At 42.8% G+C, this 25,004-nt stretch overlaps 1 protein-coding gene across 7 annotated transcripts in view; it reads left to right on the top strand.

Annotated features, from left to right (window-relative positions):
- The first annotated feature begins 14,194 nt into the window (after positions 1-14,194).
- Positions 14,195-25,004, top strand: part of PPP4R1 (protein phosphatase 4 regulatory subunit 1) — a 65,881-nt gene continuing 55,071 nt past the window's right edge. For 2 of the 7 annotated variants that reach the window (XM_054058644.1, XM_054058642.1), the window contains exons 1-2: positions 14,626-14,757; positions 23,828-23,919. In XM_054058644.1, the coding sequence (XP_053914619.1) occupies positions 23,895-23,919 (25 nt within the window). In that variant the 5' untranslated portion in view covers positions 14,626-14,757; positions 23,828-23,894. Of the gene's footprint in view, positions 14,295-14,473; positions 14,519-14,625; positions 14,758-15,377; positions 15,513-23,827; positions 23,920-25,004 lie in introns of those variants that run through there. The other 5 variants (XM_054058643.1, XM_054058640.1, XM_054058639.1 and 2 more) reach the window with 5 other exon arrangements.

The following is a 25,004-nucleotide window of genomic DNA, read 5'->3' as shown; positions in this document are numbered from 1 at the left end:
ACTGAGGGCAAATTCTTTCAGTAAGACAGGTGGCTGGAAAGGAGATGTGGTCCCCAGTCCCCTGGTCCAGGTGTTTGTGCAGTTGCCAGAAAGGAAGAAGCTTAAGCCGTGAACAATTCAGGCTTTATGCGAGCTACCGTCGTTCACTGAACTTCTGGAAGAAGTGTCTCGACTGTAATCTCCCTTCAAAAAAGCTCAGATGAGCTGAATTTAGGTGGGAATATCCCCTGTGGCTCCTACACAGAGAATGGGAGCACTTGGGCACCTGGGTGACCTGGGTCGTAGCGCTTGCTTGTGGCTGCGGAATGAACAGCAACCTGGAAAGTGAGGAAATCAGCCCTCTGGAAATACCAAAGGATTTGGCGGGGCGGGGGGGGGGCGGGGGGAGGAACTGGGTCCCAAGCGATTTGCACAGAGGATGGTAAAAAAAAGGAACTGAATTCCCGGCTGGCTTTATCCTGCAGGAAGGGGAGGTAAACGACACTGTGTGATTTCTAAGACTTAATCCAAACGCTGCCTGGATGTGTTATCCCATAGCAAGAACAAGTTCATAACGTCTTAATTATTTCAACTCAGGAGTGAGAATATAAGCATCCCTTTGAGGGGACGCCTATTGTGTACCTGTTCTCAGACTGGTCACCCAAAAAATAAGCTCAGACTGAGGGCTGGTTTGTTTGTTTATCTAGCCTAAGAGAAAAAGTAAAATAGGTGAGTAATAACACTCAATACACATGCTGGTTTAGTGGCATCTAAGGAGCTAGGTATGGAAGAAAAAAGGATGGAGAGATTTTTGAGGATAAGAAAACATCAAGCCTATCTTAAAGCAAGACATTTTGCTCCCAGGCCTCTCTTTATGACAGCTTTGTCTCTGGATCAAAGACACAATAACGGTCTGTCAGTTTGTTTGTTTAAGATAAGCCAGATTTTCACTGCCACTCCTCTTTGTGGAGTTACGTTGTACACTGAATGATTTTCTGTTTGCTTACCAAAAGTTATCATGAGATAAGTAATGCACCTAAACTACTCATAGAGCTTTCCAAGAGAATTTTTTTCCAAGAGAACTTTTCCCTTGTTCTCAAGTTCTTCATATCCTGAAACTTTTTTCCCTGACAATGTTGAGAATGGTGCAGATTAACTTTTAATGGGTAAGTGAGGGACATCACAGCAAGCACAGCCTTTTATTTCATCTCTTACATGCTGAGGAAAATTACAAACTAAACTCTTTCCTGCATATTTAATCTAACTTAAATCTGAAAGTACGTTTGAGTGAAAGGATGTAATATATTATTTAAAGCTGATCAATTAACCTATGGGTTAATGCGTTCATACTCTTAAAAAAACACAGCTGATGATAGGAAATTTTGAGAGCTAAATAGCATCTGTGGAATGTTAATTCTCTGTGCACAGGTCCTGAAATTTTAATGTCAAAAGTAGAAAGGGCTCTGGAAACATCGTATATGCACCATTTCCTGTAGTGAATACTTTCTAGCACTGCAGTCAGAGTTGGAGTCTTTCTTTTAGCTCCTGTTAGCAGGATAGTTCACCTTGTCCCATCTGCCCTTGTTTTGTGAGAATATGAGTCTTGTAAGTTACCTGTCCTCCATAAAAGTCTTCCTCATTGAGCAGGGTATCCACAGCCTTCCCTTTGGTTCTTTTTACTCTAGTAAGCTGTCCTGCCTCATAAATGCATGTATTTTACAAAAAAAAAATGCAGTTAGGACCACCGTAATGACATCGTTTGGCAACTGAACTGTACTGAAGCATTCAGAAATCACAGAATCATAGAATCATAGAATGGTTTGGGTTGGAAGGGACTTTAAAGATCACCCAGTTCCAAACCCCCTGCCAAGGGCAGGTACACCTCCCACCAGGCCAGGCTGCCCGAGGCCCCATCCAACTTGGCCTTGGACACCTCCAGGGATGGGGCACCCACAGCTTCCCTGGGCAACCTGTGCCAGTGCCTCACCACCCTCATGGTGAAGTATTTCTTCCTGATGTTTAAGCTAAATCTCCCCACTTCCAAGTTAAAGCCATTTCCCCTCATTCTGTCACCACATGCCCTTGTAAAAAGTCCCTCCCCAGCTTTCTTTTCAGCCTCCAGGTACTGGAAGACTGCTATAAGGTCTCCTTGGAGCCTTCTCTTCTCCAGGCTGAACAACCCCAACTCTCAGCCTGTCATCATAGCAGAGGTGCTCCAGCCCTTTGATCACCTTAGTGGTTCTCCTCTGGACCCATTCCAACAGTTCCATAGTCTTCTTGTGTTGGAGATTCCAGAACTGTACACAGTACTACAGTCAGGGTCTCACAAGAGCAGAGTAGAGGGGGAGAATCACCTCCCTTGTCTTGCTGGCAACGCTTGTTCTGAGGCCACCCAGGATACAGTTGGCCTTCTGGGCTGTAAGTGCACATTGCCAGATTATGTCAAGCTCCTCATCCACCAGTACCCCAAGTCCTTCTCTGCAGGGCTCCTGTCAATCACATCATGCCCCATCTTGTCTTGAAACTGAAGATTGCCCTAACCTAGGTGTATGACCTTGCACTTGGCCTTGTTGGACCTCATGAAATATTCACACAGGCCCACTCTTTCAGCTTCTCCGGGTCACACCAGAGCATGACAACTGTACCACTTGGCTTGGTGTCATCTGCAAACTTGCTGAAGGTGCACTTGATCTCACTGTCTATATAATTGATGAAGATATTAAATAGCACTGGTCCCAGTACAGACCCCTGAGGGACAACACTTGTCACAGATCTCCATCTGGACATTGAGCCTTTGACCACTAGTCTCTGAATGTGACCATCCAACCAAATCCTTATCTACCAACTAGTCCACGAATCAAATCCATATCTCTCCAATTCAATGAGAAGGATGTTGTGGGAGACTGTGTCAAAGGCATTACAGAAGTCCAGATGAATTACATCCACTACTTTCCCCATGTCCACTGAAATCGTTACCCCATCATAGAAAGACAATAGGTTGGTCAGGCAGGATTTGGTCCTGGTGAAGCCATGCTGGCTGCCACTAATCATATCCCTGTCCTCCATGTACTTTAGCATAGCTTCTAGGAGGATCTGTTCCATGACCTAACTAGGCACAGAGGTGAGGCTGACAGGTCACTATTTCTCAGAGTCATCCTTTCCACCCTTTTTAAAAATGTGTGTGATGTTTCCCTTCTTGCAGTCTCCAGGGACTTCCCCTGACTGCTCAGACTTTTGAAATATCATGGAGAATGACTTGCCAACCGCATCAGCCAATTCTCTCAGGATTCTGAGATGAATCTCATCAGGTCTCATAGACATATATATTCAGGTTCCTCAGGGGGTCACAAGCCTGATCTTCCCCTACAGTGGGAGCAGCTTTACCTCACCAGTCCCCATCTTTTTTCCATTAACTCAGGAGAGCTGAGGAGAGCAGTTGCCAGTGAAGTCTGAGGCAAAAAAAAAGTAGTGAAAAAAAATTTGTGAAAAGTGGCACTGGTACTATTAAAACAACAAGAAAGTTTGTCTTCTTTGGCTCCCTGATATAGAAAGCATGGGTACTGGGTGGTATGGCATGTACCACGCCATCCTCTGGGTATGTACATAAGTGGAGGCATTCTACTGATCAGACCATGACACTTGAAAGCCTCGTTGGGCTGTGGGAAATAATGGCTAACCTTCTGAGGTGGTTATGCCCTGCAAATGCATCAAAGTGTAGAAAGCAGGAATAAGGGTAGGCTACTCTATTTTTACTCTTTAGCAAGCAGTAGTATAAAAAAAGAGAGACCTAATTCATGATTGGGAACCAAAGAGAAATTAAACAATATATTTTTAAAGACGTTTTAAAAATAAAACGGCCTGGTTTTTAATGACTGAACTTAGGAAACATTTATCACTTGTACCAGTACGAAACCCTCTAAGTAGGACTCGGTTTCCCAGTGTTAGAGCTCCTTGTTCTCAGTACGAGTGGCTCTTTAGACTGAGAAAGAGAATCAACACTGTGTTTTTCAAAATGCTGCCTGGAAAGGGATGTGAACAGGAACAGTGCAGAGAGAGTGAGGTATATGCATGCAAATGTGCAATCACAACAAACCCAGCTCAGCAGGCTTATGGATACTCAATTAATACCAAAATTGTATTTAAATAGAAATGTTGCAGCCACTCTGTAGAGAACAGATAGAATTTTCTTCTGTATTGGAGCTGCAGACAGTATCTCTTTAAATCAATGTTATTTTTATTGAATTTATTAATTTTCCTGCCCTTCACTCCCAACAAGTCTGACTGTCGTCTCGTTGCCAATGGAATATCTGAGGGTGAATGACACAGATTTCTCCTTTTACTTTGATATTTTCACTGGGATTCACTGGAATAAATGACAGTTGGAAATATATTGTGGTTCCCATGGGCTAAATCCATCTTTATTCAGAAAGAAGATTTCCTCTATGCTGTGCTTGACAAGCATATTCCACTAAATCATTACTTTGATCCCACCCACATTCCAATACCACTGTGCATACTTAGTCTGGCTTTCTTTATGAATCACCCAATAAAACACACCCAGTTCAAGATATTATTGGCAATGCTGCAGTCTATGTACATTAAATCTCATTTTAAACAAAAACCTTTGAACCTGAAACGTTGCCAGTGCTCGAATCCAAGAAGTCATTGAAATACAGTAATGTGAATCTTAATATACCTGACACTCTTGAATTGTTGCCACAGTTAAAAAATATTTTAACTTACATTAGTACCACAAGCAGACACCCTGTGTTTCAAGCCCATGAGGGCTTTTTTTATTATCATCTAGATGATTAAAAAAAAAAAAAGGAAATGGTCAGATCAAGTGAGTAAAGCTGATTAGGAAATTATTGAGACAAAGAGCCTATCCAGGAGTTGCTTTAGGACTATAATTGCTCTTTCACATCTTAGGTAATTTAATTAAACAAAGGAACTACTTTTGGACCAGGCAGGTCCTTGAACTTTTGATTCTTGCAATTACAAATCATCCAGCCCTGTATATTGTCAGGTTTCATGACTCATGCTGTATCATCGTCTTCCTCAGAGATGATAACATGGGTTTTATGTTTACTTGTATCCCCTCTAGTTTTGTGTACAATTACTTCAGATAAAACAGTTTGCTCCTTGGATGCCCTCCCAGCTCAATAGCTGAAAAATTCTGTATAGAAACTGGCACATGTCAAGAACCATCATTCAGTTGTTCTCCTTATTTTGTGTAGCGTTTAGGGATGGTTTTCTCTGTTACACAATCCTTCCTTATAGTCTGTAGACTCTACAATTTTATCTAACACTGTATCTTAGCATTGAATCTTAGAATACTCTCAGCCTCAACTTTTAGGAGAACAGTTTCAACCTCAATTATTTCTTCAGTGGATTGAACTCTGCTATATTTTGCACATATCTGACTGGTTTTCAAATAGTGTACCACTGTCTATCCAAATGTCTGTCTGGGCTCAGTGCTACATGAACTGAAATTATTCTGTTGCTGATTGAATTGGAGCACAAGTATTCACATCTGCCCTCAACAGACTGCACAAATACACGTATCTAAAGATTAACTCCTCCGAAGGTCTAAAAAACTGACCCTGAAACTGTGTGCTTCCGAAACGAGCCAGGGTTATCTAAACAAAAAGTTCTTAGGATGTAACCCCTTGACTTCTCCACCCCTCATGGTTTTTCAGATTGACAGATCCTAGCAATTGCACAGACCAGGATAATGAGCCATGTCCCAAAGCAATCATTCTCCTGACATGTATCCCACTGGCACCTACTAACCTTCATATCAGCAAAAAAAGAGCTTAATTGCCTGTATAGGCATGCACCCAATTCTCCCTGACAAAATGGATCGCACTGTTGCCAGATGAACAGGGTGGCCGAGAGGACTTCCAGCCAGCTAGTATTCACATGGCTTGTGAAACAACGTCACTCTTGAATCCGACCTAAGCCCAGTTCAAATCTGAAAAGCTCTACAGACAGGTTGCCAGATCCCACTTTTGCCAGGGTTTGGGTTTTACTTCTATTTAACTTTGGAGAAATGCAACATGAGTATAAGAAAACAGTAAAAAAAAAAATCAAACACTGTTCATGAAAACGGAAATAAAAGTGCTGTGAACAGCAGCTTGCTGATACAAGCTTGGGATGGAGGAGTAAGGTGGTGGGGAGAGCCGATGCTGTAGTAAGAAGAATCTTAGGAAAGGACCAGTTGGAAAGATGTGAAACAGACATTGCAGGAAAACTGACAAAAGGAAAACCAGGTTTTGTGGTAGTAGTAGTTCAGCACCATTTGTACGTCTGAGATGCGTTCTGAGATCTAAATAACTAATCTCTGATTCAGAAGAAGAGTGTGAGCTGATTGTATGTGCCAATATCTGAGCACACCTAGAATAATGCAAACTTAAACTCAGTATACCAGGAAACAAAAGAGTGAATAAATGCAAATATATTAATCTGAAAATCAGGTTAGTTATTGCCAGGCAAGTTGGGTGGGGAAGGGAGACTGCGTGGGCTGACAAAAGGCTGGCAAGCCTGGCTGACTCAAGGGAAAGTCTCACAGGGATGTAGGGTCTGGCCTGGCATTCAACTCAGATCTGGTACATTAGGAAACATGCACTAGATTGCTACCTGTGATGCATGTAATGGCATCAGACAGAGAAAATTAGCACAGAATATTTTTTTCAGGTGTGTTTCATTTTATTCACTACTTTCCATCTCAGGCCTCCAGCAGTATCAGGCACATTACTTTGCTTCTTTTGTTCTCTGTTTCTTTACCTGTAAGATAAGAATAATGGCATTTATTTCCTTTCAAAATGATTTGGAGATCTAGAATGAAGGGTTGGGGGATATCAGTATTCTCTACAATAGTATCCCAGCTGAACATATATGTGTTTGCTGTAATTTCTTGAAATAGCCAAATTTCCATTTTTTTTCCTCTCTGTTCAAAAATTAAAAAAAAAAAAAAAAATCATCAGGCACCTCAGTGAGGAAAAGTTTCAGTTTCTGGTTGCCTAGTCTTGTAAGTCGGTGAGACACAAGCCTCTGAGAACCAGGAAATACAGAGCTAAGGTACTGGGGTATAACCTGAACTCTGCCTTGTTTGATCAGTGATTCAGTCTTCCCGTAGCATACATATGCATGACAGAGCATTTCAGAGCTGTAGCACAGCTCTCTTAAAGGAAAACCTCTGTCTAGGTGAGTGCTAATGCAAGAGGAATCCTGCATGTACGCTGCACTTGAGCACTGAGACCCAGGGAACGCTGCACTCAAAACACTGAGATCCAGTTCTCTGAAACAGCCTCTGACAGGTTAATTCTTTGTCCTCTTTCACAGTGAGCTTGAGCACCTATAGGATCAGATATAGACACAGACTTCCAGTTGCCTGCTACAGACATCACAGACCACCCCCATGCAGTGCTTACAACCAAAGGAGTTGAGGATATCACCACTGGTAGTGGTCTTAATTGCAAAATGAGGCATCAAGACATGTCTCTCTGCCATTGGTGCCAGAGATTTGCTTGCAAATTAAGCGAAGAGCTATTGCGAGCTCCGGGTGCAGCCTTAACATCGCACCAGGATGTAGCTCAGCTGGGTAATTCCTAGTTTTCTTGGGTTAGAGCATCACTTGAACTTGCCACTGAATTCGTTGCTGTCCTGGAATGACATGAGGAACCTACAGGGCAAACTTAACTTTGTATTAAAAAAGCTTTTTGTCAGCAAATGTAAGTGTTAATTTATTCATGGTTGGCATAGTAATGTGTTTATAAGCCTTCTGTGAGGCCTTCCCTGGGAGCAGTGGCAGGTGGACTCCGCTGTTAAGGATAAAAGGTCATCCCCAGCTCAAGCTCTTACTCAGGGAACAAGAAAAATTCAATAAAACTGTGGTACACAGTAAAAAACTTTCACAACCACAAAGGATGTGTAAAAAAACCCAAAACCTTTTATTGGAGGGAGAACAAGAATAGTGCAGGAGAAAAGGAAGGAAAAGGGGAAGGAGAAGAAAGGAAAGGCTTCATGAAGAACACCTTTTAGCAGGAATGCTTCAATGTAAGATACACTTTCAAATGCAAATCGACTGTGTCTCAGGCTTCAGCCATTAGATTTTCACATGTATTCATATGTACTATGCATGCTTACATGTATGTATGTGTCTTAGTCTGTGTATTTAGTCATGAGTCAATGTCAGTTAAACACTCTAGAAAGAACAAAAAGATGGTCTATAAAGTAAAGAATGTATAGTATAACTATAAAGCACAACATATACATGCAGACAGAATCCTGGGGGTGGACAAGAACACTATGAGTCAGTGTTACTCAAGAGGATAAGCAGTCACCTTGGTGCACCAGAAGTCTGACCCTGATGCATTTTTTTGTAGGCTTTACAGGAAAAGAAAGTTTTGCGGAGGAATCAAAAAGAAGACGGCAAGATGGCCGAGTAGATATTTATGGGAAGCTCTTCCCACACATGCAGGGAAGCCTGGGAGAAATGCAAAGCCGGTTAACATGTGGAGATTAAAAGTTGGCATTGATATCTGATCAGACTTGCTTCTTCACAGCAAATGAGAGGAAACAGATAATAATATGATAGATAATAATATAATATCCTTGAGTTCTTGGGGCTGCAGGTGTTTTGAGCCTGAGGTCCCTATACCTGGAACAATTTTGACTGAGGAAATGTCACTAACCCAACTGCAGAATAACACACTGCAAATATTTCTAGATGGATGTTGGGTATCTTGTGTCTAATGTGGTCACTTGTGTAGGATTGAAAGGATTTATGTAGTACTTTATGTAAATACTATCATTTCTTGCTGATAGCTACAGACTTTTTTGTGATGCATCATGCAGATAGCAATACAGGTGTCTTTTTATCACAAGCAAAGGATCTTGCCAAGGAGTTTTCCATTTGTATCCCTCCACCCATAGCCTTGGCTGCCACCCTTTGTAGTGTGTTTTGCCATGAGATAAAAGTGAGTTTATCTATTTCATAAGCTTTGTAATTCTCAGTGCCTGTAGATGTACTCAAACTGACTATGAGAGCTTCAGCACAAAATCTGCTAGAATGGTTTGGCTGGTGCTATATTGCTTACTCTTTAATATGTCTTGTCTAATATAACAAGTCTCAGTCTGTTAGGAAAAGTCTGTTTTCTTTCATAATTAGGTAAGCTGATTTAGAATGGCAGTTCATCACGTTGTCTGAAAGAGTTGGCATCTGTACTACACTTACAGTGTCTCTGCTTTGCTTGTGACCAGAGGGAGGGAATCACACCCTCAACTTCAACTTTGGATCAGGCCCTTTATGAGTACCTGGGGATTTACTGAGCCTGAGACGTTTAGAAATATCTGGTTACTTATGTATTAAGTGGCATTTTTCATGGTGCGTCGGCATGAAGCAAATTATATTTTTTTTAATTATTTTTTTCCCGTCCATGTATGTGCCACTGTATGAGCCAAAGGTGAGAGTTTCTACTCACAGAGGAAAAGACCCTGATGGCTGCTAGCAATGGTGCTTGGACCAACTGCACCTAGGGAACATAGTCTGATGTTCTACTGGTAACATGGGGCAAAAAAATTGCAATTCTCGAACAATTATAATTTGTCTTGAAAGGCTAAATCATGCTGATCCTTGTTTTGTGTGCTATTTAAATAGCCCTGCCTACAGAGAAAGAACTAACCATCACTTAGGAAGATCACATGCAGATGGGAAGATCCAAAATTAATTTATATGAATTTATGTTAAATATGATCTCTTGCAATCATCATTTTGCCTTGATTTATTGCACAAATTGTACTTCCTCTCTTTATACAAATATGTACATAGAAATAAAAAAATCCTAAGTACTCAAGAGATTATTACAAATGGGGCAATTATTAATGGACAATAATAAGCACTACTAATACACTTTTAAGAGTAGTAATTCTGGTGCATTACAAATTATAATCCCAGTTGTCAGAGGTGTATCTCGTTAAGTTTCATTTCTCATTCTAATGGTAACAATAACGGTCAAGGTAGCTTCAATGCCCTCAGATCACAGTAATCCATAGTTAGTGGGCACTAATGCCTTTCCGTTTGAGTTTGAAACAGGGAAATGAACCCCTCGATTCTTTCATTAAAATGAAGCACATCTCATTTTAGGCTGTTGCTATTGAATTCAGAGGACACGAAACCAGGCCTTGACTGTGGTAAAGGATGCAGAGCAGAGAGGAGATAAAACTTCCTGGAAATAACTTGTGGTAAGAGAGATAATAAAATGCAATCTTCAAGAACACTTTATTTTTCCACTCTAGGTTTATCGCCAGTTATTTGTGATATCAAGTATTTTACAGAATCACAGAATAGTTTAGGATGGAAGGGACCTTAAAGATCATACAGTTCCAACCCCCTTGCAATGGGCAGGGACATCTCCTATCAGATCAGGCTGCTCAAGGCTCCATCCAGCCTGGCCTTGAACACCTCCAGGGATGGGGCAGTCACAGCTTCCCTGGGCAACCTGTGCCAGTGCCTCACCACCCTCATCATGAAGAAGTTCCTCCTTATTGTCTAGTCCAAATCTGCCCCTCTCCAGTTTATACCCATTGCCTCTAGTCCTGTCACTACTAGCCTTTGTAAAAAGTCCCTCCCCAGCTTTCTTTTAAGCCCCTGAATCTCCTCTTACATGGCACAGAACAGCATGGTTCATACAACTGAGTTACGGTGAATTTACTTGATATACTCAGATTTTGAGACTATATAGCTGAATAAAAGCAAGTGTTGGATAATCAGTATTCCGTAGGCCCTAGTGACTTGTCTAAAGTTCAAACAGGTATGAAACAGGGCAGAGCATGTTCAGCAGAGTTGTAAGGAAAGGTAATCATGCATTTTAAAAGAAAATTAAGCATTATCAGTCATCATGGCAAGCAGAATGAATGCCCACAGAGACTTAATCCTTGTCCAGCTTACAAAAAAAAAAGTCCCAACTGTATGATGTTTGTCCTACAGGAAAGCTAGGGAGGACTCTTTACCAGGGAGTGCAGTGATAGGACTAGGGTTTTAAGCTGAAAGAGGGGAGATTCAGATTAGATATTTGGAAGAAATTTGTTCCTGTGAGGGTAGTGAGGCACTGGAACAGGTTGCCCACAGAAGCTGTGGATGCCCCGTTCCTGGAGGTGTTTAAGGCCAAGTTTGATGAGGCTTTGAGCAACCTGATCTAGTGGAAGGTGTCCCTGCGAGGGGTTTGGAACTGGTTGATCTTTAAGGTCCTTTCTGACCCAAAGCATTCTATGATTCTATGTTAAAAAGCAGCCCACAAGACATGCTGTAAAACTTGCAGCTAAAAACAGCTATTGAAATTGCATCCTTTTTTGAAAAATGAGCAAAATAACTTATTTTGCTTTCCTGTGTATCAACAACTTCACAAACTATTACCAGGACAAAAACAAGACTGTGGAAGCCTCAGACGAGAATCCCATGTAGCATCAGTAAGAGTTCTTGTCTTTACAAAATGCTCTAGGTATCAACTAATTGGAGCATTTGTTTTATCCAAGATACTTAACCTTCCAGTTTACAGCTGAAGATCTATCAGAACAGTTAAAACGACAACACCCACCAGCACTGACGATAAGGTTCAGCCAACAACAGCAGAAAGCAATGGATACCTTTACATACACATTAGCTAAACCATTTATTTTTACAACCAAAGCCAAAACACAGAGCAGTACTGGAGAGAACATCCTGTATTTTTAAGCCACAGGTTCCCAGCTGTGAAGAGAATACTCCAAGAAGACCTTATTGCAGCCTTTCAGTACTTAAAGGGGGGTTATAAGAAAGATGGGCAAAACTTAGCAGAGGCTGCAGCAATAGGACAAGAGGCAATGATTTTAAACTAAAAGAGAAAAGATTTAGAGTAGATATTAGAAAGACATTTTCTAAGCTGAGGGTGGTGCAACACTAGAACATTTGCCCAGGGGGGTGGTAAATGAGCAGCCTGATCTAGTTGAAGATGTCACCGCCCAGTGGAGGGGGTGGACTGGATGACCTTCATGGTTCCTTTCAACACAAACCATCCTACGATTCTATGAACTTCACGGTGCACAGGAGGTGGGTGCTGGTGGATAGTGTGGCAGTGGCACAGCCTCCGCTTTCCCCAGGTGACCCCATGATGCCTGAGCCTGCTCCTGTGGGCTCTCCACTCCACCGAGACCCCTCTCCTCTGGCAGCTACCCCACGCAACTCAAGGTGAGGGTGCCGTTCTTGCAAAGTGACCCCACAATGGGGCCTTCCAGGGCAGGACTGGGAGCGTTGCTGGGGACTGGTGGCAGCAGGAGGAGCCCAAGCCCTGAGATGGCACTGGGGGGGAGGGAATCATAGAATGCCAGATTGGAAGGGACCTCTGGGATCACCTGGTCCAACCTTTTTAGGTGACATATAGTTTAAATGAGATGGCCCAGCACCCTGTCAAGCTGAGCCTTAAAAGTCTCCAGTATAGAAGAAACTACCCCTTCCCTGGGGAGATTACTCCAATGTTTAACTGGTGTCAAGGTAAAAAATTTTCTTCTGGAATTCAGTTGGAATCTCCCCAGGAGCAACTTATACTTATTACTTCTTGTCTTTTCCATGTGACTCCTTGTAAAAAGTGAATTTCCACCCTCTTGGAAGACACCCTTTATGTACTGGAACATGGTAGTAAAGTCTCCCCTAAGCCTTTTCCTCTGAAGGGTGAACAAATCCCGTTCTTTCAGCCTTACTTGACACAGTCGGTTTCCTAGTCCTCTGATCATCTTAGTGGCCCTTCTCTGCACCCTCACCAGCTTGTCCACATCTTTTTTGTATAGCAGAGACCCAAACTGTATACAGTACTGAGTAGTGGGAAAGGGGTTCAGGAAGAGAGTTGAGGCCAGGTGAATGGGCCGGGGCGTATGGCCTTCCCTGGCTGTCGCCAGCCTTGCTTCCTAGAACAGGCTCTCCAGAAAAGTAGTCACAGTGCCAAGCCTGACAATATGCTAAGAAGCATTTGGACAATGTACTCAGACACGTGGTCTGACTAGCGGGGCTGTCCTATCATAGGGAGGGTACCTTAAAGATCACCCATTTCCAAACCCCCTGCCATGGGCAGGGACACCTCCCACCACACCAGGCTGCTCAAGGCCCCATCCAACCTGGCCTTGAACACCTCCAGGGATGGGGCAGCCACAGCTTCCCTGAGCAACCTGTGCCAGTGTCTCACCATTGTCATCGTGAAGAACTTCTTCCTAATGTCTAATATAAATCTGCCCCCTTCCAATTTAAAGTCATTCCTCCTCATCCTCCAGTACCTGAAGGGGCTACAAGAAAGTTGGGGACGGACTTTTTACAAAGGCTTGTAGTGATAGGACTAGAGGCAATGGGTATAAACTGGAGAGGGGCAGATTTGGACTAGACAATAAGGAGGAACTTCTTCATGATGAGGGTGGTGAGGCACTGGCACAGGTTGCCCAGGGAAGCTGTGGGTGCCCCATCCCTGGAGGTGTTCAAGGCCAGGCTGGATGGGGCCTTAGGCAGACTGATCTAGTGGGAGGTGTCCCTGCCCATTGCAAGGGGGTTGAAACTGGATGATTTTTAGGGTCCCTTCCAACCTAAACTATTCTGATTCTATCACTCCATGCCCTCATGAAAAGTCCGTGTCCTGCCCCCCCCCCCCCCCCCCCCCCCCCCCGCTTTCCTGTAGGCCCTCAGGTACTGGAAGGTCGCCGTAAGGTCCCCTCGGAGCCTTCTCTTCTCCAGGCTGAACAACCCCAACTCTCTCAGCCTGTCCTTGTAGCAGAGGTGCTCCAGCCCTCCGATCATCTTTGTGGCCCAATTCTGAACTTGTTCCAATAGCTCCATACCTTTCTCGTATTGGGGACCCCAGAGCCGGACACAGCGCTCCAGGTAGGGTCTCAAGAGAAAGGAACAGAGAGGGAGGATCCCCTCACCCTGCCGGCCACGCTCCTTCTGATGCAGCCCATTTACGGCCGGCTTTCTGGTCTGACCACCCCCCCGCTCCTCAGCCCGTCCTCCCAGCCGCGCTGCTCCAGGAGCCACAAGCTCCCGCGACTCCTTCCACCCCAGCAACCACTCCTCGATCCTGACTCAGGCCGAGGGGCGGGGAGGCGGCAGGCGGAGGCGGGGGCAGCGTGTCCGGCTTAGACCCCTCCCCTCCCTCCCGCCTCCCTCCCTCCCTCGCCGTTCGCTCTCCCGGGGACGCGGGCGCCGCTCCGCGCGGGGCCGCCCCCCCCCCTCCCTCCCTCCCCTCCCGCCATCGCCGCGGGGCCGCGCGCGCCCGCTGGGGCTGCAGCCAACATGGCGGGTAGGTAGCGCCCCCCCCCCCTAATGCGCGCACGCTGCCTTCCCCTTCCTCCCCCCCCTTTCCTCTCCCCCCGCCCCAGCTGCGAGGCGGGGGAAGGGCAGCGCGGAGGGCGTTTGGGGAGGGGGGCGGTTGTCGGTGAGCGCCGGCGCGCCTTGGAACACGGTTTGTGTCTCCCGCAGATCTGTCGCTGCTCCAGGAGGACCTACAGGAGGAGATCGACGGATGTGAGTGGGGGACGGGAAAAGGGGGGCGGGGGGGAGGGGTGGCGGGCGAGGAAGTGGCTTCAACTGGGGTTGGAGGGGCGGGGGGGCGCCCACGGTGCATTGTGGGAGGCGAGGAGGAGGAGGAGGAAGCCATGCTCCGCGCTGCCCCGCGTACATGACGCGCACGCGGGCGCGCGTGGCGCAGGCCGGGCTCCGCCGGGCTTTCCCGCGGGCGAGCGGGAGCGGCGTCGCGCGCCGGGGTGCGTTGGGGTGGAGGGCGCGTTACGGGACACTTTGACCAGCGAGGGGAGCGTTATAGGATGTATTGGCTGGCGCTGGGTGCGTAAGGCGCTATAGGATGCATTGGACGGCACTAGGAGCGCGACGCCGGTTGCGTAGGGCGCTACGGGATGCGTAGGGCGCTTGGCCAGCGCCGGGTGCGTAGGGCGCGCTATAGAATGCATTGGCCGGCGCGCCGGGTGCGTAGGGCGCGCGACGCCGGGCGCGTAGGGCATGCGCTACAGGATGCATTGGCCGGCGCGGAGCGCGTAGGGCGCGCGCCGGGCGGGGGGGGGGCACATATTGCATTAGCGCCCGCGCGCGCCTCCTCCTTCCCACTCAGGCGGCAGCGGGGAAGCCTTTCCTTCACGGAGCGGGCACGGGGTGGGGGGGACGAGACGACGCCGACTCCTTCTTCTCCGCCTCCGGGGAGGAGAAACCTTCCAGGGTGGAGGCTGCAGCGTGAAGGGTGCCAGTGCCTTTTGTATCGATATAGTTTTATATCTTTGTTGTTTTTTTCTGCGTTCCCTCCTCCTCTTCCTCCTTATCCTCCCGCCCTCCCCTCTTCCCCCCCCGCAGGCCCCCTGTTCTTCCTCCTGACCCTGCGGAGAGGAAATGTGTGGAAAAGAGTTAATATCAGGGTGCAAATTGCAGAATGTGGCTCTGGTGCAAAATTATTAATTCGGAGGTGTGAAGCCTGGCTGGGGCAGACTGTAAAAAAAAAATCTTAACTCAGGTGAGAAGGCGTCTGTCGGCAATGTCGGTACCCAGGGAGCTTCTAGGAAGTGGAGGAGGATACGTTTTTCGGGTGGAAAAGTGAAAATGGAGGCGGAGGTGGCTGGTGATGCAGCAGGCGTCTGCTTCACAGCCTGCGGTGGGCGTAGGGACCCTTATTGCTGTCATAAGGGATTTTGCCTGATGTGCAGTCTTGCACGGCAATCCGCTCACCAGGACTGGGTGGCAGGAGAAAAGGCTTTCTTTTTTGTGCCTTTGCATTTTTAGGGGAGTGATTTCCCCCCCCACCCCAAGTTTTCGTTTTATATCTTTATGGATTGATTTTAATTTTTTTAATTTCTCAGAACTCAGCTGTAAGTGTTTTACATCGTTTTCAGTTTTGTCATCTGATATTCACAAGGTTTTTATTGTGTGTTGCCTTGCACAAAGACGGAGCTTTTCGCTAAGGCTTTTTGGTTTGTCTTTTCTGTTGATTCTACTTGCTTGAAATTCAGATTAATATCATAGCTGTTCATAAACTTTCTGTGATTGCAAGAGGACTTTCTCAGAAGTGACACGCTTTTTTTTTGGGGGGGGAAGGTGTGGTCTTAAATTTCTGCTTAGATTATGATTTTTCTTGACAGGAGTTGAAATAAGATATGATTGTAGTCATTGGAGAGATTCTGAACCTGTGGGTTTCTGGTGATGGTTTGAAAGCTTGTCTTTAGAAACATAATATATGCATGGAGGTGTGACTCAGTCCAGATGAGAGCATCCTGAAGGCAGGAGCCATGGAAATCTGAAAATTTGAAACCTCATTAAAAATTACTGAGGTTTTGATGAAGTAGATAAAAATGAATAACCCCATACTTAATGCATATTATTTTAAGAGAAAAAACGGGAATCTGTATGAATCAATGTGTGTTGTCTGGGTGTGGTTCAATCACAGGATGTCTTTTATGGTTCTAAATTGTATGTGGTTTTGTTTTTGTGAGGTAGGTTTGAGCTTGAAGAAGAATGACACAGACCAGGGAGACTGTGCATATCCAGTCAAAAGCACTCTTGTGCAGTGGTATCCCTTTGAAATAACCATATTTTGTATGTATGTACAACAGGTCTTATGTAATTTATGAAAGTGTTCCCAATTGATGCATTGTTTAGGATTGCATTTCATGGCTGCACATACAGAAAAGACAGTGTCAAAAAAAAAAAAAAAGCTGCAATTTGCCTGGGTTTACTGAACCTGAACCCCATACTACAGTACCTCTCCGCTGTAAATATTTCAAATGTTTACAGTTCTTTCAAGCAGTAGAGTTAGACACTGGTTTAGAGGTGTGTTCCTGAAGTAGTAATACAGTTATGAGAAACCTGGAAGTGCTGGCAGCTTTTATGCATGTGTGATTCTGGCAGCTGTCATCTCAATGTTAAATGTGCTGAGCTGTAGTTAAGGCCAAATGGAGAAAAAGGCATGCGGGCATGCCTGTAGCCCTGGTGGAGTAATCTAGGAGGAGAAACTGGGTAAATGTAAAATAATATGAATTATAAGAAAAGGCTGAGTGGGATCAGTTGTTTGGCTAGTTTGAAAAGTGAACTGTGTAATTTTCAATAGATCTTTGGGCTTTTAATTGATCTGTTATCAAGCAATAGTAAAACATCCATGAAAGTACGCTGGAGAGTCAAGGAGACTAGATGCATGGGTACAGATCTGGATTGGACATTCGAAGCTCGGTCTCTGATTAGGCGTATGTTTTAGGATATTTTACTGGATTAGGTATTCCTTTTTGGATCATCAGTTATCTGGGTTTGATTCTGAATCACAAATTCATGGTTTGTTTTTTTATAATGATAGTTTACAATGGGATTCACAATTCTCTGGTGCAATAGAAGTACAAAAGAAAATGAAAGAATCATTAAGGTGACTAATAGATAACTTCTATTGGTCATGTTCTAAAGCAGTAGGAGAAAGTCCTGGAATCGAGCAAACGACAATGCACGGTTGCTGCTAAAAGTAATGAACCAAGCATCCATCTGCCTTTTTAGATGCACAGAGTTAAGAACAGTTGTTTTATGATGGTTTTCTTTAAGGTCTCTGGAATTAAGGATTTCACCTAATTGTAATTTAGTTGGAGTTTAATCAACAGCTTGTTGTACAACTGTACAATTTGTGCCTTCCCTCATTTATTGTGCCACCAACTCATTGGATGCTAATTGTCTAAAACAGTAAATTATTATGTCTTTGGAGTACTGTTTTAATCATTGCTTGTAAAATACAGTTTACCTTTTCCCAGAGAGAACTTCATAAATATTTAGGTTAAGTGGAACATTCCTGGGTTTCAACAGAGTAGTAAATCTGCTTTTGGAGTAGTCGGAGACCTTCAGAATATATACCGTAGAAGGCATCTGTCTTAAAAAAATGCCTTTTGTTTATTTGTTTAAGAGGTCAGAGATTAAACAGCAGCTTCTGTAAGGAAGGATTTCAGAGACTGCTTGATAAACCAGCTGGATTGACTTCTAAATAATTAATTTCAGCTTTGGTTTGCATTTCTACTTTGAAAGCTTCATACTATTTTCTGCTGTTGGTTGCTTGGTAACCACTGGAGAGCCCTGATTTATTTATTTTTTTTTCCCCAGGTAAATGTGTACTTTACACCTGATGATGGTACATTACACAGATGGTTGCTTTAAGTAGTTACATAGCTTTGCATGTGGTATTTCAGTACTTTATTTTTAGCTAATATTTTGCTTCTGTAGAGGTAGCTCCTGATGTCAGAGGCTATGATAAATCATTAAAGAAACTCTGGTTCTCCTGTGCTCAGCTGGTGGCTTTTCCTTGTTTGGTAGTTTGAAGCAGAAAATAAATATTCAGCGAGTGTATTCTTACTGAATGTACAGAAGGTTGTAAAAGGCGTTCAATTCCTAAATGTAAGTTCTTATTGTGAAAGGCAATTTTCTAACCGTCCAAATAAGTAATAATATTGCATTTCATCTGAGTGAAGGTGAATCTAACAAGAATCCTGGCACAATGTCTATTAAGGCAAAAAAAAATCGCCCCACCCTAAAGACAATAGGTTGAAAATTCAGAGTGGAAGCCTACAGAAGACTCTCTATCCTATCTTAAGGTGGGAAAATTAAGGTAGCGGTTCAGTATCAGCTGGACAGTTACCCATAATACTGCTTGAACTATTGGCTTCCTTGGTCTTCTGTCTGAAGTCTTGCATGATACACAAAAAGAAGTCAGGGAAAAACTGGCTTTTGTTCAGATCTTTGGTATGTGCATACAAAATCAAAATAGAATAACCTAACTGTATAAACTAAGTATAGAGCAGAAAAGAAAATAAGCAACAAAAATGGCTAAAGAGCACACATGGGAGGTCGTAGAATTATATATTTCTGATGAGAACTAAAATGCTCTTTGAGTCTTTCAAGAGTGTTCCACACTCCCTTCCATCCTTGGATATTTCTGAAGACTGAACTGATCAGTATGAGTAAATGTAATAAAATGCACCATGATGCTGACTTCTTTCAGTCTGTCCGTTGACATGTGCAGGATGTGTATTCTGAGAAAGGAGTCATCTGTAATTAGAAGTCAGATTGTTAGAGAGGAGAGCTTTAGCTTGATATTTTAGTTGCGATTTAAGTAGGGAGAGAAAAGAAATTTTTATCTAATAACTGGTTTAAAAGTTGTTTTGGATTTGTATTTTTAAACAAATGTTAATTATCAATAACTGGCAGCTGCATTTATGTACGAATTTTGGACTTCTGATAGTTGCAAGTCCTGGATTCACGCTTTGGTGGCCAAGTAGCTTAGCATTCAGATTCTGAAGCTTTACCTTTTATCATGTTGAAAAATGGTGAGTGGTAGTTAACCTTTTCTTTGTACACTTAGTGTCCAGGTATTTTAATTTAATGCAGAAAATGTTATTTTAATATCTAACCTTAGTTTAGACAGTTCTACTTCAGAACTGCTAAATGAGTTTTATAAATACTTACATATATACACACCTGAGTGTAAACTTCTTTTCCTTAGCCTAAGAGTTTAACAATAAGATAGATTTAACAGTAAGGTACTTTTTGTAACTAGCAAATCTAGTATTATTGTTTGGATTTTACTAGTGGATTAAACAGCTCTAAGGATTAAAAAACATAACATACCTGTAATCTAATATTACCTTTAGTTTTATATTGTGTTATTTTTCGTTGATTGAAAAAGGAGGATGAGTCTTTCCAGTCTCTCCTCCCAGTGAGCTTCTGAGCTGTATGTGAACCATTTATTTAGCTGAGCTCGAAGAAAGTACTGTTTGTGTATCTGCAGGTGTCAAAAACTGGTTTGTCTTTGATGATGTGTCCTTGATCTAGGTGATCAGCAAATCATCTGGCATTAGGAGTGAGCTCCTGTTTGTTAGGAGTGAGCTCCTGTTTGTTGAATGCTTTTAATTAAACTATACTGTTAGACTTCAGATAGTGCACAAGTATTTTCTTAAATAGAAGCTAATTTCAATTCAGTTTTTTTCTTTTAAGTTTTTTCTTTTTTTTTTTTCTTTTTTTCTCTGCTAAGAGTCAAAAGGGTTTTATTGCTGTTTGTTTTTTTGGTGTCAATTTGTTGTTGTTTGTTTTGTTTTTTCCCCAATAAAATCAGTCTGTATTTCCCTGTGTTGTCAAATCACAATCACAGCTTGATGCTCTGTTGTATTCTTATTCCCTGGCAGTGAATTATGCTGGGATAACATGCATTCAGTATCTTAAAATTCGCCTTATATTTCGGGCAGCTGTACATAATATCAGAAGTTTTTGTATTGTGATTCCTTTGTTCCTTTCTTGTGGAACAAGAATTAGCAAATTGTTATGCTGTTAGTTATGCTGTATGTTTTGTTATGCTGTATAGACTGCAAGTTGGGTCACTTCTTGGAATCAGTCGCAGCTTTGCATATAGCTAAATTTCCAGCATAATGTTCAGATGCCATGTTGCAGTACTGACCATTTAGTTCCATCAGAGACTTAGCACTAGCAAGAGTGCCTAGACAGTTTGAGTTACTGGGTTGGCATTTCAATAGTCTGCAGCCTATAGTGTCTGTGTTGCAAAAAATAATAATGGAAATTAATGACTGACTTCCAGTTCTCAGGTGTGACTGAGATTGTGTTCCATTGGGAACCTAATAACCTGTTTTTAATGCTAATGAAGCATACTTGTTAAGTCTGTTGTTTCCCCTGGAGATCAGATTTTAATTCTCTTGACTCTTTAGTTCATTTCTTTGTCTTTCTGAATGGCTCTCGGAGAAACTGGGAGACTTGGGTGGATGGCTGTGTCCCCGGGGAATTCTGGTTTTAGTGGTATCTGGTGGGTAATGTTTAGTGTCTTTTTCTTGAACAGCCTCTTAGGGTCCCAGAGAGCAGGTGATGGGAGGAAACAGTTGTGCTTAATTTGATACAGGCTAATGAACTTTCCTCATGCAGCTGCATGTTTTCTCCATTACACCTAGCAGAGGATTGAAGAAGAGGTAATTTTCTAGGCTTTCAGCTTCCCAAGGCCAGTAGCATTGCTTCTGATGGGGAAATGTGCTTTTCACCAGCCACTTTTTATGTTCTTGTATCTGACAGGAATCCTTAATTAAGGTTGCCAGCTCCTCTTTTTTCTAATTTTTTTTTTTTTAATTGTTGTCTTCTCCTTTATCCTCTAGGATTTCAGGTATTGTCTCTTTCTCTCTCATTTGGAGGAAAAAAAGAAAGGAGAAGGTGTGAATGAGTCAGGAAAGAGCTGGAAATTTTTAAAATGTTAAGCTTAAGGTAGATTGAAACCTTGGTTTTCCTGCATTTGTTTCTGACTGCTGACCTGTTGTGGAGGTGGCAGACCACGGCTGAAGAGAAAATGTCTCTCTTTCCTGTGTTTGTCTTCTGCTGCCAGACCCTCCCGGAGACTTTCCCTCTGTGTGGGAAGGAAGCTTATATTGTTAAGAGTAGTAGCTGCAAGAGATGACTGTAGCAGAACTAGATGAAAGCCTTTTCTTTGAGAGCTGGAGTAATGATTCAGCCTTCAGAAGAGGGAGGCCAGAGACAGCTGTTGCTAAAGGAACCTATAACATCAGGGCTCCTCTCTCTGCTTTGGAAGGTCTTGCATAAGAAAAATTAATGTGGCTTTTTCTTAGTTTGATTGGGATGCTGTGATTCTTTCTGGCAATAAGGTGTTAAAATCCTGTCCAATGTATAGATGGAATAAAGTGCCAAAATGTGTTTGTGAAGGGTGTTCATTTGCCAGAGCAGAAAACTGCACCGAGTGCTGGTTTGATGGGAAAGAAAAGTGAAAAGCAAATAGTAAAAAGAATAAGCATTATTCGGAGATACAGTTTCTGTAAAAGCTAAATATGTTAATGTATAGAAGTAACATTATATACGAGTGCTAATGCGGACTGTTGAGCGTTTTTCTCTGATAAATAAGTCTGCTTTAGGGTTTTTTTTTTTTTTTTTAGTCTTGTTACCATAGTGCCTGTACAGTTCCCAGGTATTTGAATGGAAGAGAGGCCACCTTTTCCTTCCTCTCTAGCCTGAAGGATGAATAGCTTGATTAGTCTGTAGGGATACTTGCTTGTGCAAGTTTCCTTGTATGTTTTATTAGATGAGATTCTATTTTAAATAACACTGAAATTAGTGCCCATATCTTTTTACTTACTTTTTCTAAGAGTGTATCCACTGTGTTCTGTGCTGCTCAGTCTCCTCCATTGACCAGTTTTATACTTTATACTGAGCACATACAGAAAGAAAAAAAAAATGTGAAGAGTTGCAGAAAGAATATCCACCTCTGAACACTCAAACAGGAAGGCTTATCCCTCCAAGAGTTTTGAATGCTGTTTAACAACATCTCAAGAGTGTAGTGTGCAATTTAAATTGACAGAGGAGAAATATAGTTCAGAAGTTCAAAGTGATTTGTGTTGCAAAGCCATGGTATACAGACTATGGATGTATGAGTCATAGAACTTACCTTCTCTACAGCATTTAGCCCAAGCAAGTTTATTTTGATTCCTGGGACTGGACCAAGCAAAATAACTTCATAGTGGAGCAACACCGGATTCGAGTGGAGCAATTGGGTTAGTAGCTGATGTGTTTCACATCAGCACTGCAAGGCTGCCTCAAGTCTTTGGAGCATTTGAGCTTCAACTGCTTGTTTCGTAATGCTCTCCCTTCCAGTTAGTCCAAGGTAAAATCATATTTAGTTTGAACTTGACACTTTTGTGTTTACCAGCTGCCTAGTTAGGGGCAGAACTTCAAATGCAGTAAATGCATGTGTCCTGTAATGATAGGACCATGGATAATGTGTTGACTGAAGATGGAAGTGGAATGATCTTTGCGGTGTTTGAAAATGCTCAGTCAATCATGGAGGCAATAAAAAAAAAACCCACAAGCAGCAGTGTTCTGCAGAGATACCTTCCTTTGACTGTAAGGAAATTGTAGAGGAGAAAAAAATACCTTAGAGGAACTTCTGCTTGTACTAGCTGACTTGCTTCACTCCAGCCTTGTTCCACCATGCTTAATTGTATGTCGTTGTTTGGAAGGCATAAAAGATAGCAACTTAACTAGCAGGGGACTTGAGTACCTTGGTGATAGGGTGTGACATGAGCCCAACGGGAAATTGGCAGATGAAATATAAACAGTTGATTGTTTTACTGGTAGCTTGGATGTTCTTGTCTTTGTTTCAGTTTCCTCTGGACCAATTTTTCTTGCAGGTCTAACCCTTAGCCAGTAGAAGGTACATGCCACTGTTGTACGAATAAATGACTAGTGAGCAATGTGAGGTAGAACTCTTCCTTTGTTTCAGAGGAAATCATAATTTTCAATGCTGCTTGTGTGTGCCTCAGAGAAACTTGTCTGTAGCTGTACCTGTCCTTGTTGCTTAAAGAATTTTGTATTGCCTCTTGTTTCCTCTGATGCTTAATGCAACTCCTTTGTCACATGCTTGATAGCTACATATAATTTTTTGAAGGCCTTTGCTAAATGAGACTATTCTCTTAATCTATTATGTTTAGTATAATGGGTCTTCTGAGTTTGTTGTGCCATACCTGCATAAGTTCTGCATGTACATAGCTGCTGATTTTGATTCCTATGTCTTTCTTTCATCTGCTAAATGCTTCCCATCCCAAGCCTGTACCAAAGCTTTATTTTAAAGGGTTTGCAATGTCTGTGCTTCAAGCTATTAGTAAGCTCTGCTGATAAAGTGCTGCGTAGGGGCTGATGTGGTAAACCTTGCTGTTAGCACAGCAGCTTTGCATCAGAACTGCTTTGCATTTCCCCCTTCTTATCTTCTTCCATGCTCCAACCTCTCTCCTCCTTCTCTCCTACCCCTAAACCCAGTCCCTCCAAACGTGGAATACAGAAAACAAAGTCTACATTCAGGTGTCGTGCATCACATAAGCTCAAGATGGATGGCGCTCCACATGTGAAGGGTAGGTTTGGGGAAGAGACAGAGAAAGGCAGATGTGGTTCTTATTTCTGCTAATATGGTGGTCAGACTGGAATCTCAGGTTATCGTTTGCCCTTTATACTTTTGTACGCCTGTTTATAATTTTGCTGAGTAAAATCACACATTATTCAAATTTGCATTTTTCTCTGAAAATATCAGGGTAAACTTGAGGCATCTCACTTGCATTCTCAGGCTACAGCGGGAGTACAGAGATGATGCATTATGAATGTCTATTGGAAAAATCAGCTCCCGCTTTCTGACAGTGGTATTTAAGATCTCCAGTGAATTATACCTGGGTCTGGCAGACAAGATTAGGGAACTTGGCATCACGAACACATTTTGTAATATTTGTGTAACTGTTATAGCAATAGAGCTTGGTTAACGGTACTGAAGCAGCGCAGTAAATTTGTTGTAGCTAATGAAGCCGAAGTAGGGTGACTGACACTTTTCCGCAATGACATCACTGACCACCAGAGCGGAAACATGGTGCACTGTGAAAGGGTAGGAGTAACGAGTTTCTAGCCACAGACAAATTTACTTGTTTAGCTTCCATGTTCATGTTGAGGTAGGTATCTCTTTGCAGAACATCAAGATGCAAAATTATACTTCTTACAGAAAATTAGATGGAAAGGAATGTATTTACAATATTGAAGGGCTGAGAACACTGCTTGTGTTCTGCAGAAACCATTATGTACAGTGACTTTATTGTCTCGTAGCTTTGAAGACGGTGAATTGGAACAAAAATTGCTGCTAATTATTTTGTGATTAGGATAGCAAATTTTTAGGCTTGTAGGACTATTTTTGGTCTACTATTAAACAGAAAAATTGCTTGCTTGAGCAGCAGAACAGACCTAGGTCCTTCTTGCATACAAGTACTCCTGTACTGATGCCTGAGCATGCTTGTGATGACAGTTGATGTAGGTCATGACAAATATCTTGTACTACAGTTGAACAAAAATTAGTCTGTTTTACTAGATATACCTGTAGTAACTGCCATAGAGACTTATTAATAGAGCTTGAGAATACTTTGGGAATGCAGAAGATAAAATGAGGGAAATGTGTGTAATA

Source organism: Cuculus canorus, chromosome 2 (genome assembly GCF_017976375.1).
Source record: "Cuculus canorus isolate bCucCan1 chromosome 2, bCucCan1.pri, whole genome shotgun sequence".
NCBI classification, from domain to species: domain Eukaryota; kingdom Metazoa; phylum Chordata; class Aves; order Cuculiformes; family Cuculidae; genus Cuculus; species Cuculus canorus.
The sequence above is the reverse complement of the archived record's forward strand: the minus strand, read 5'-3'. Positions and strand labels throughout refer to the sequence as shown.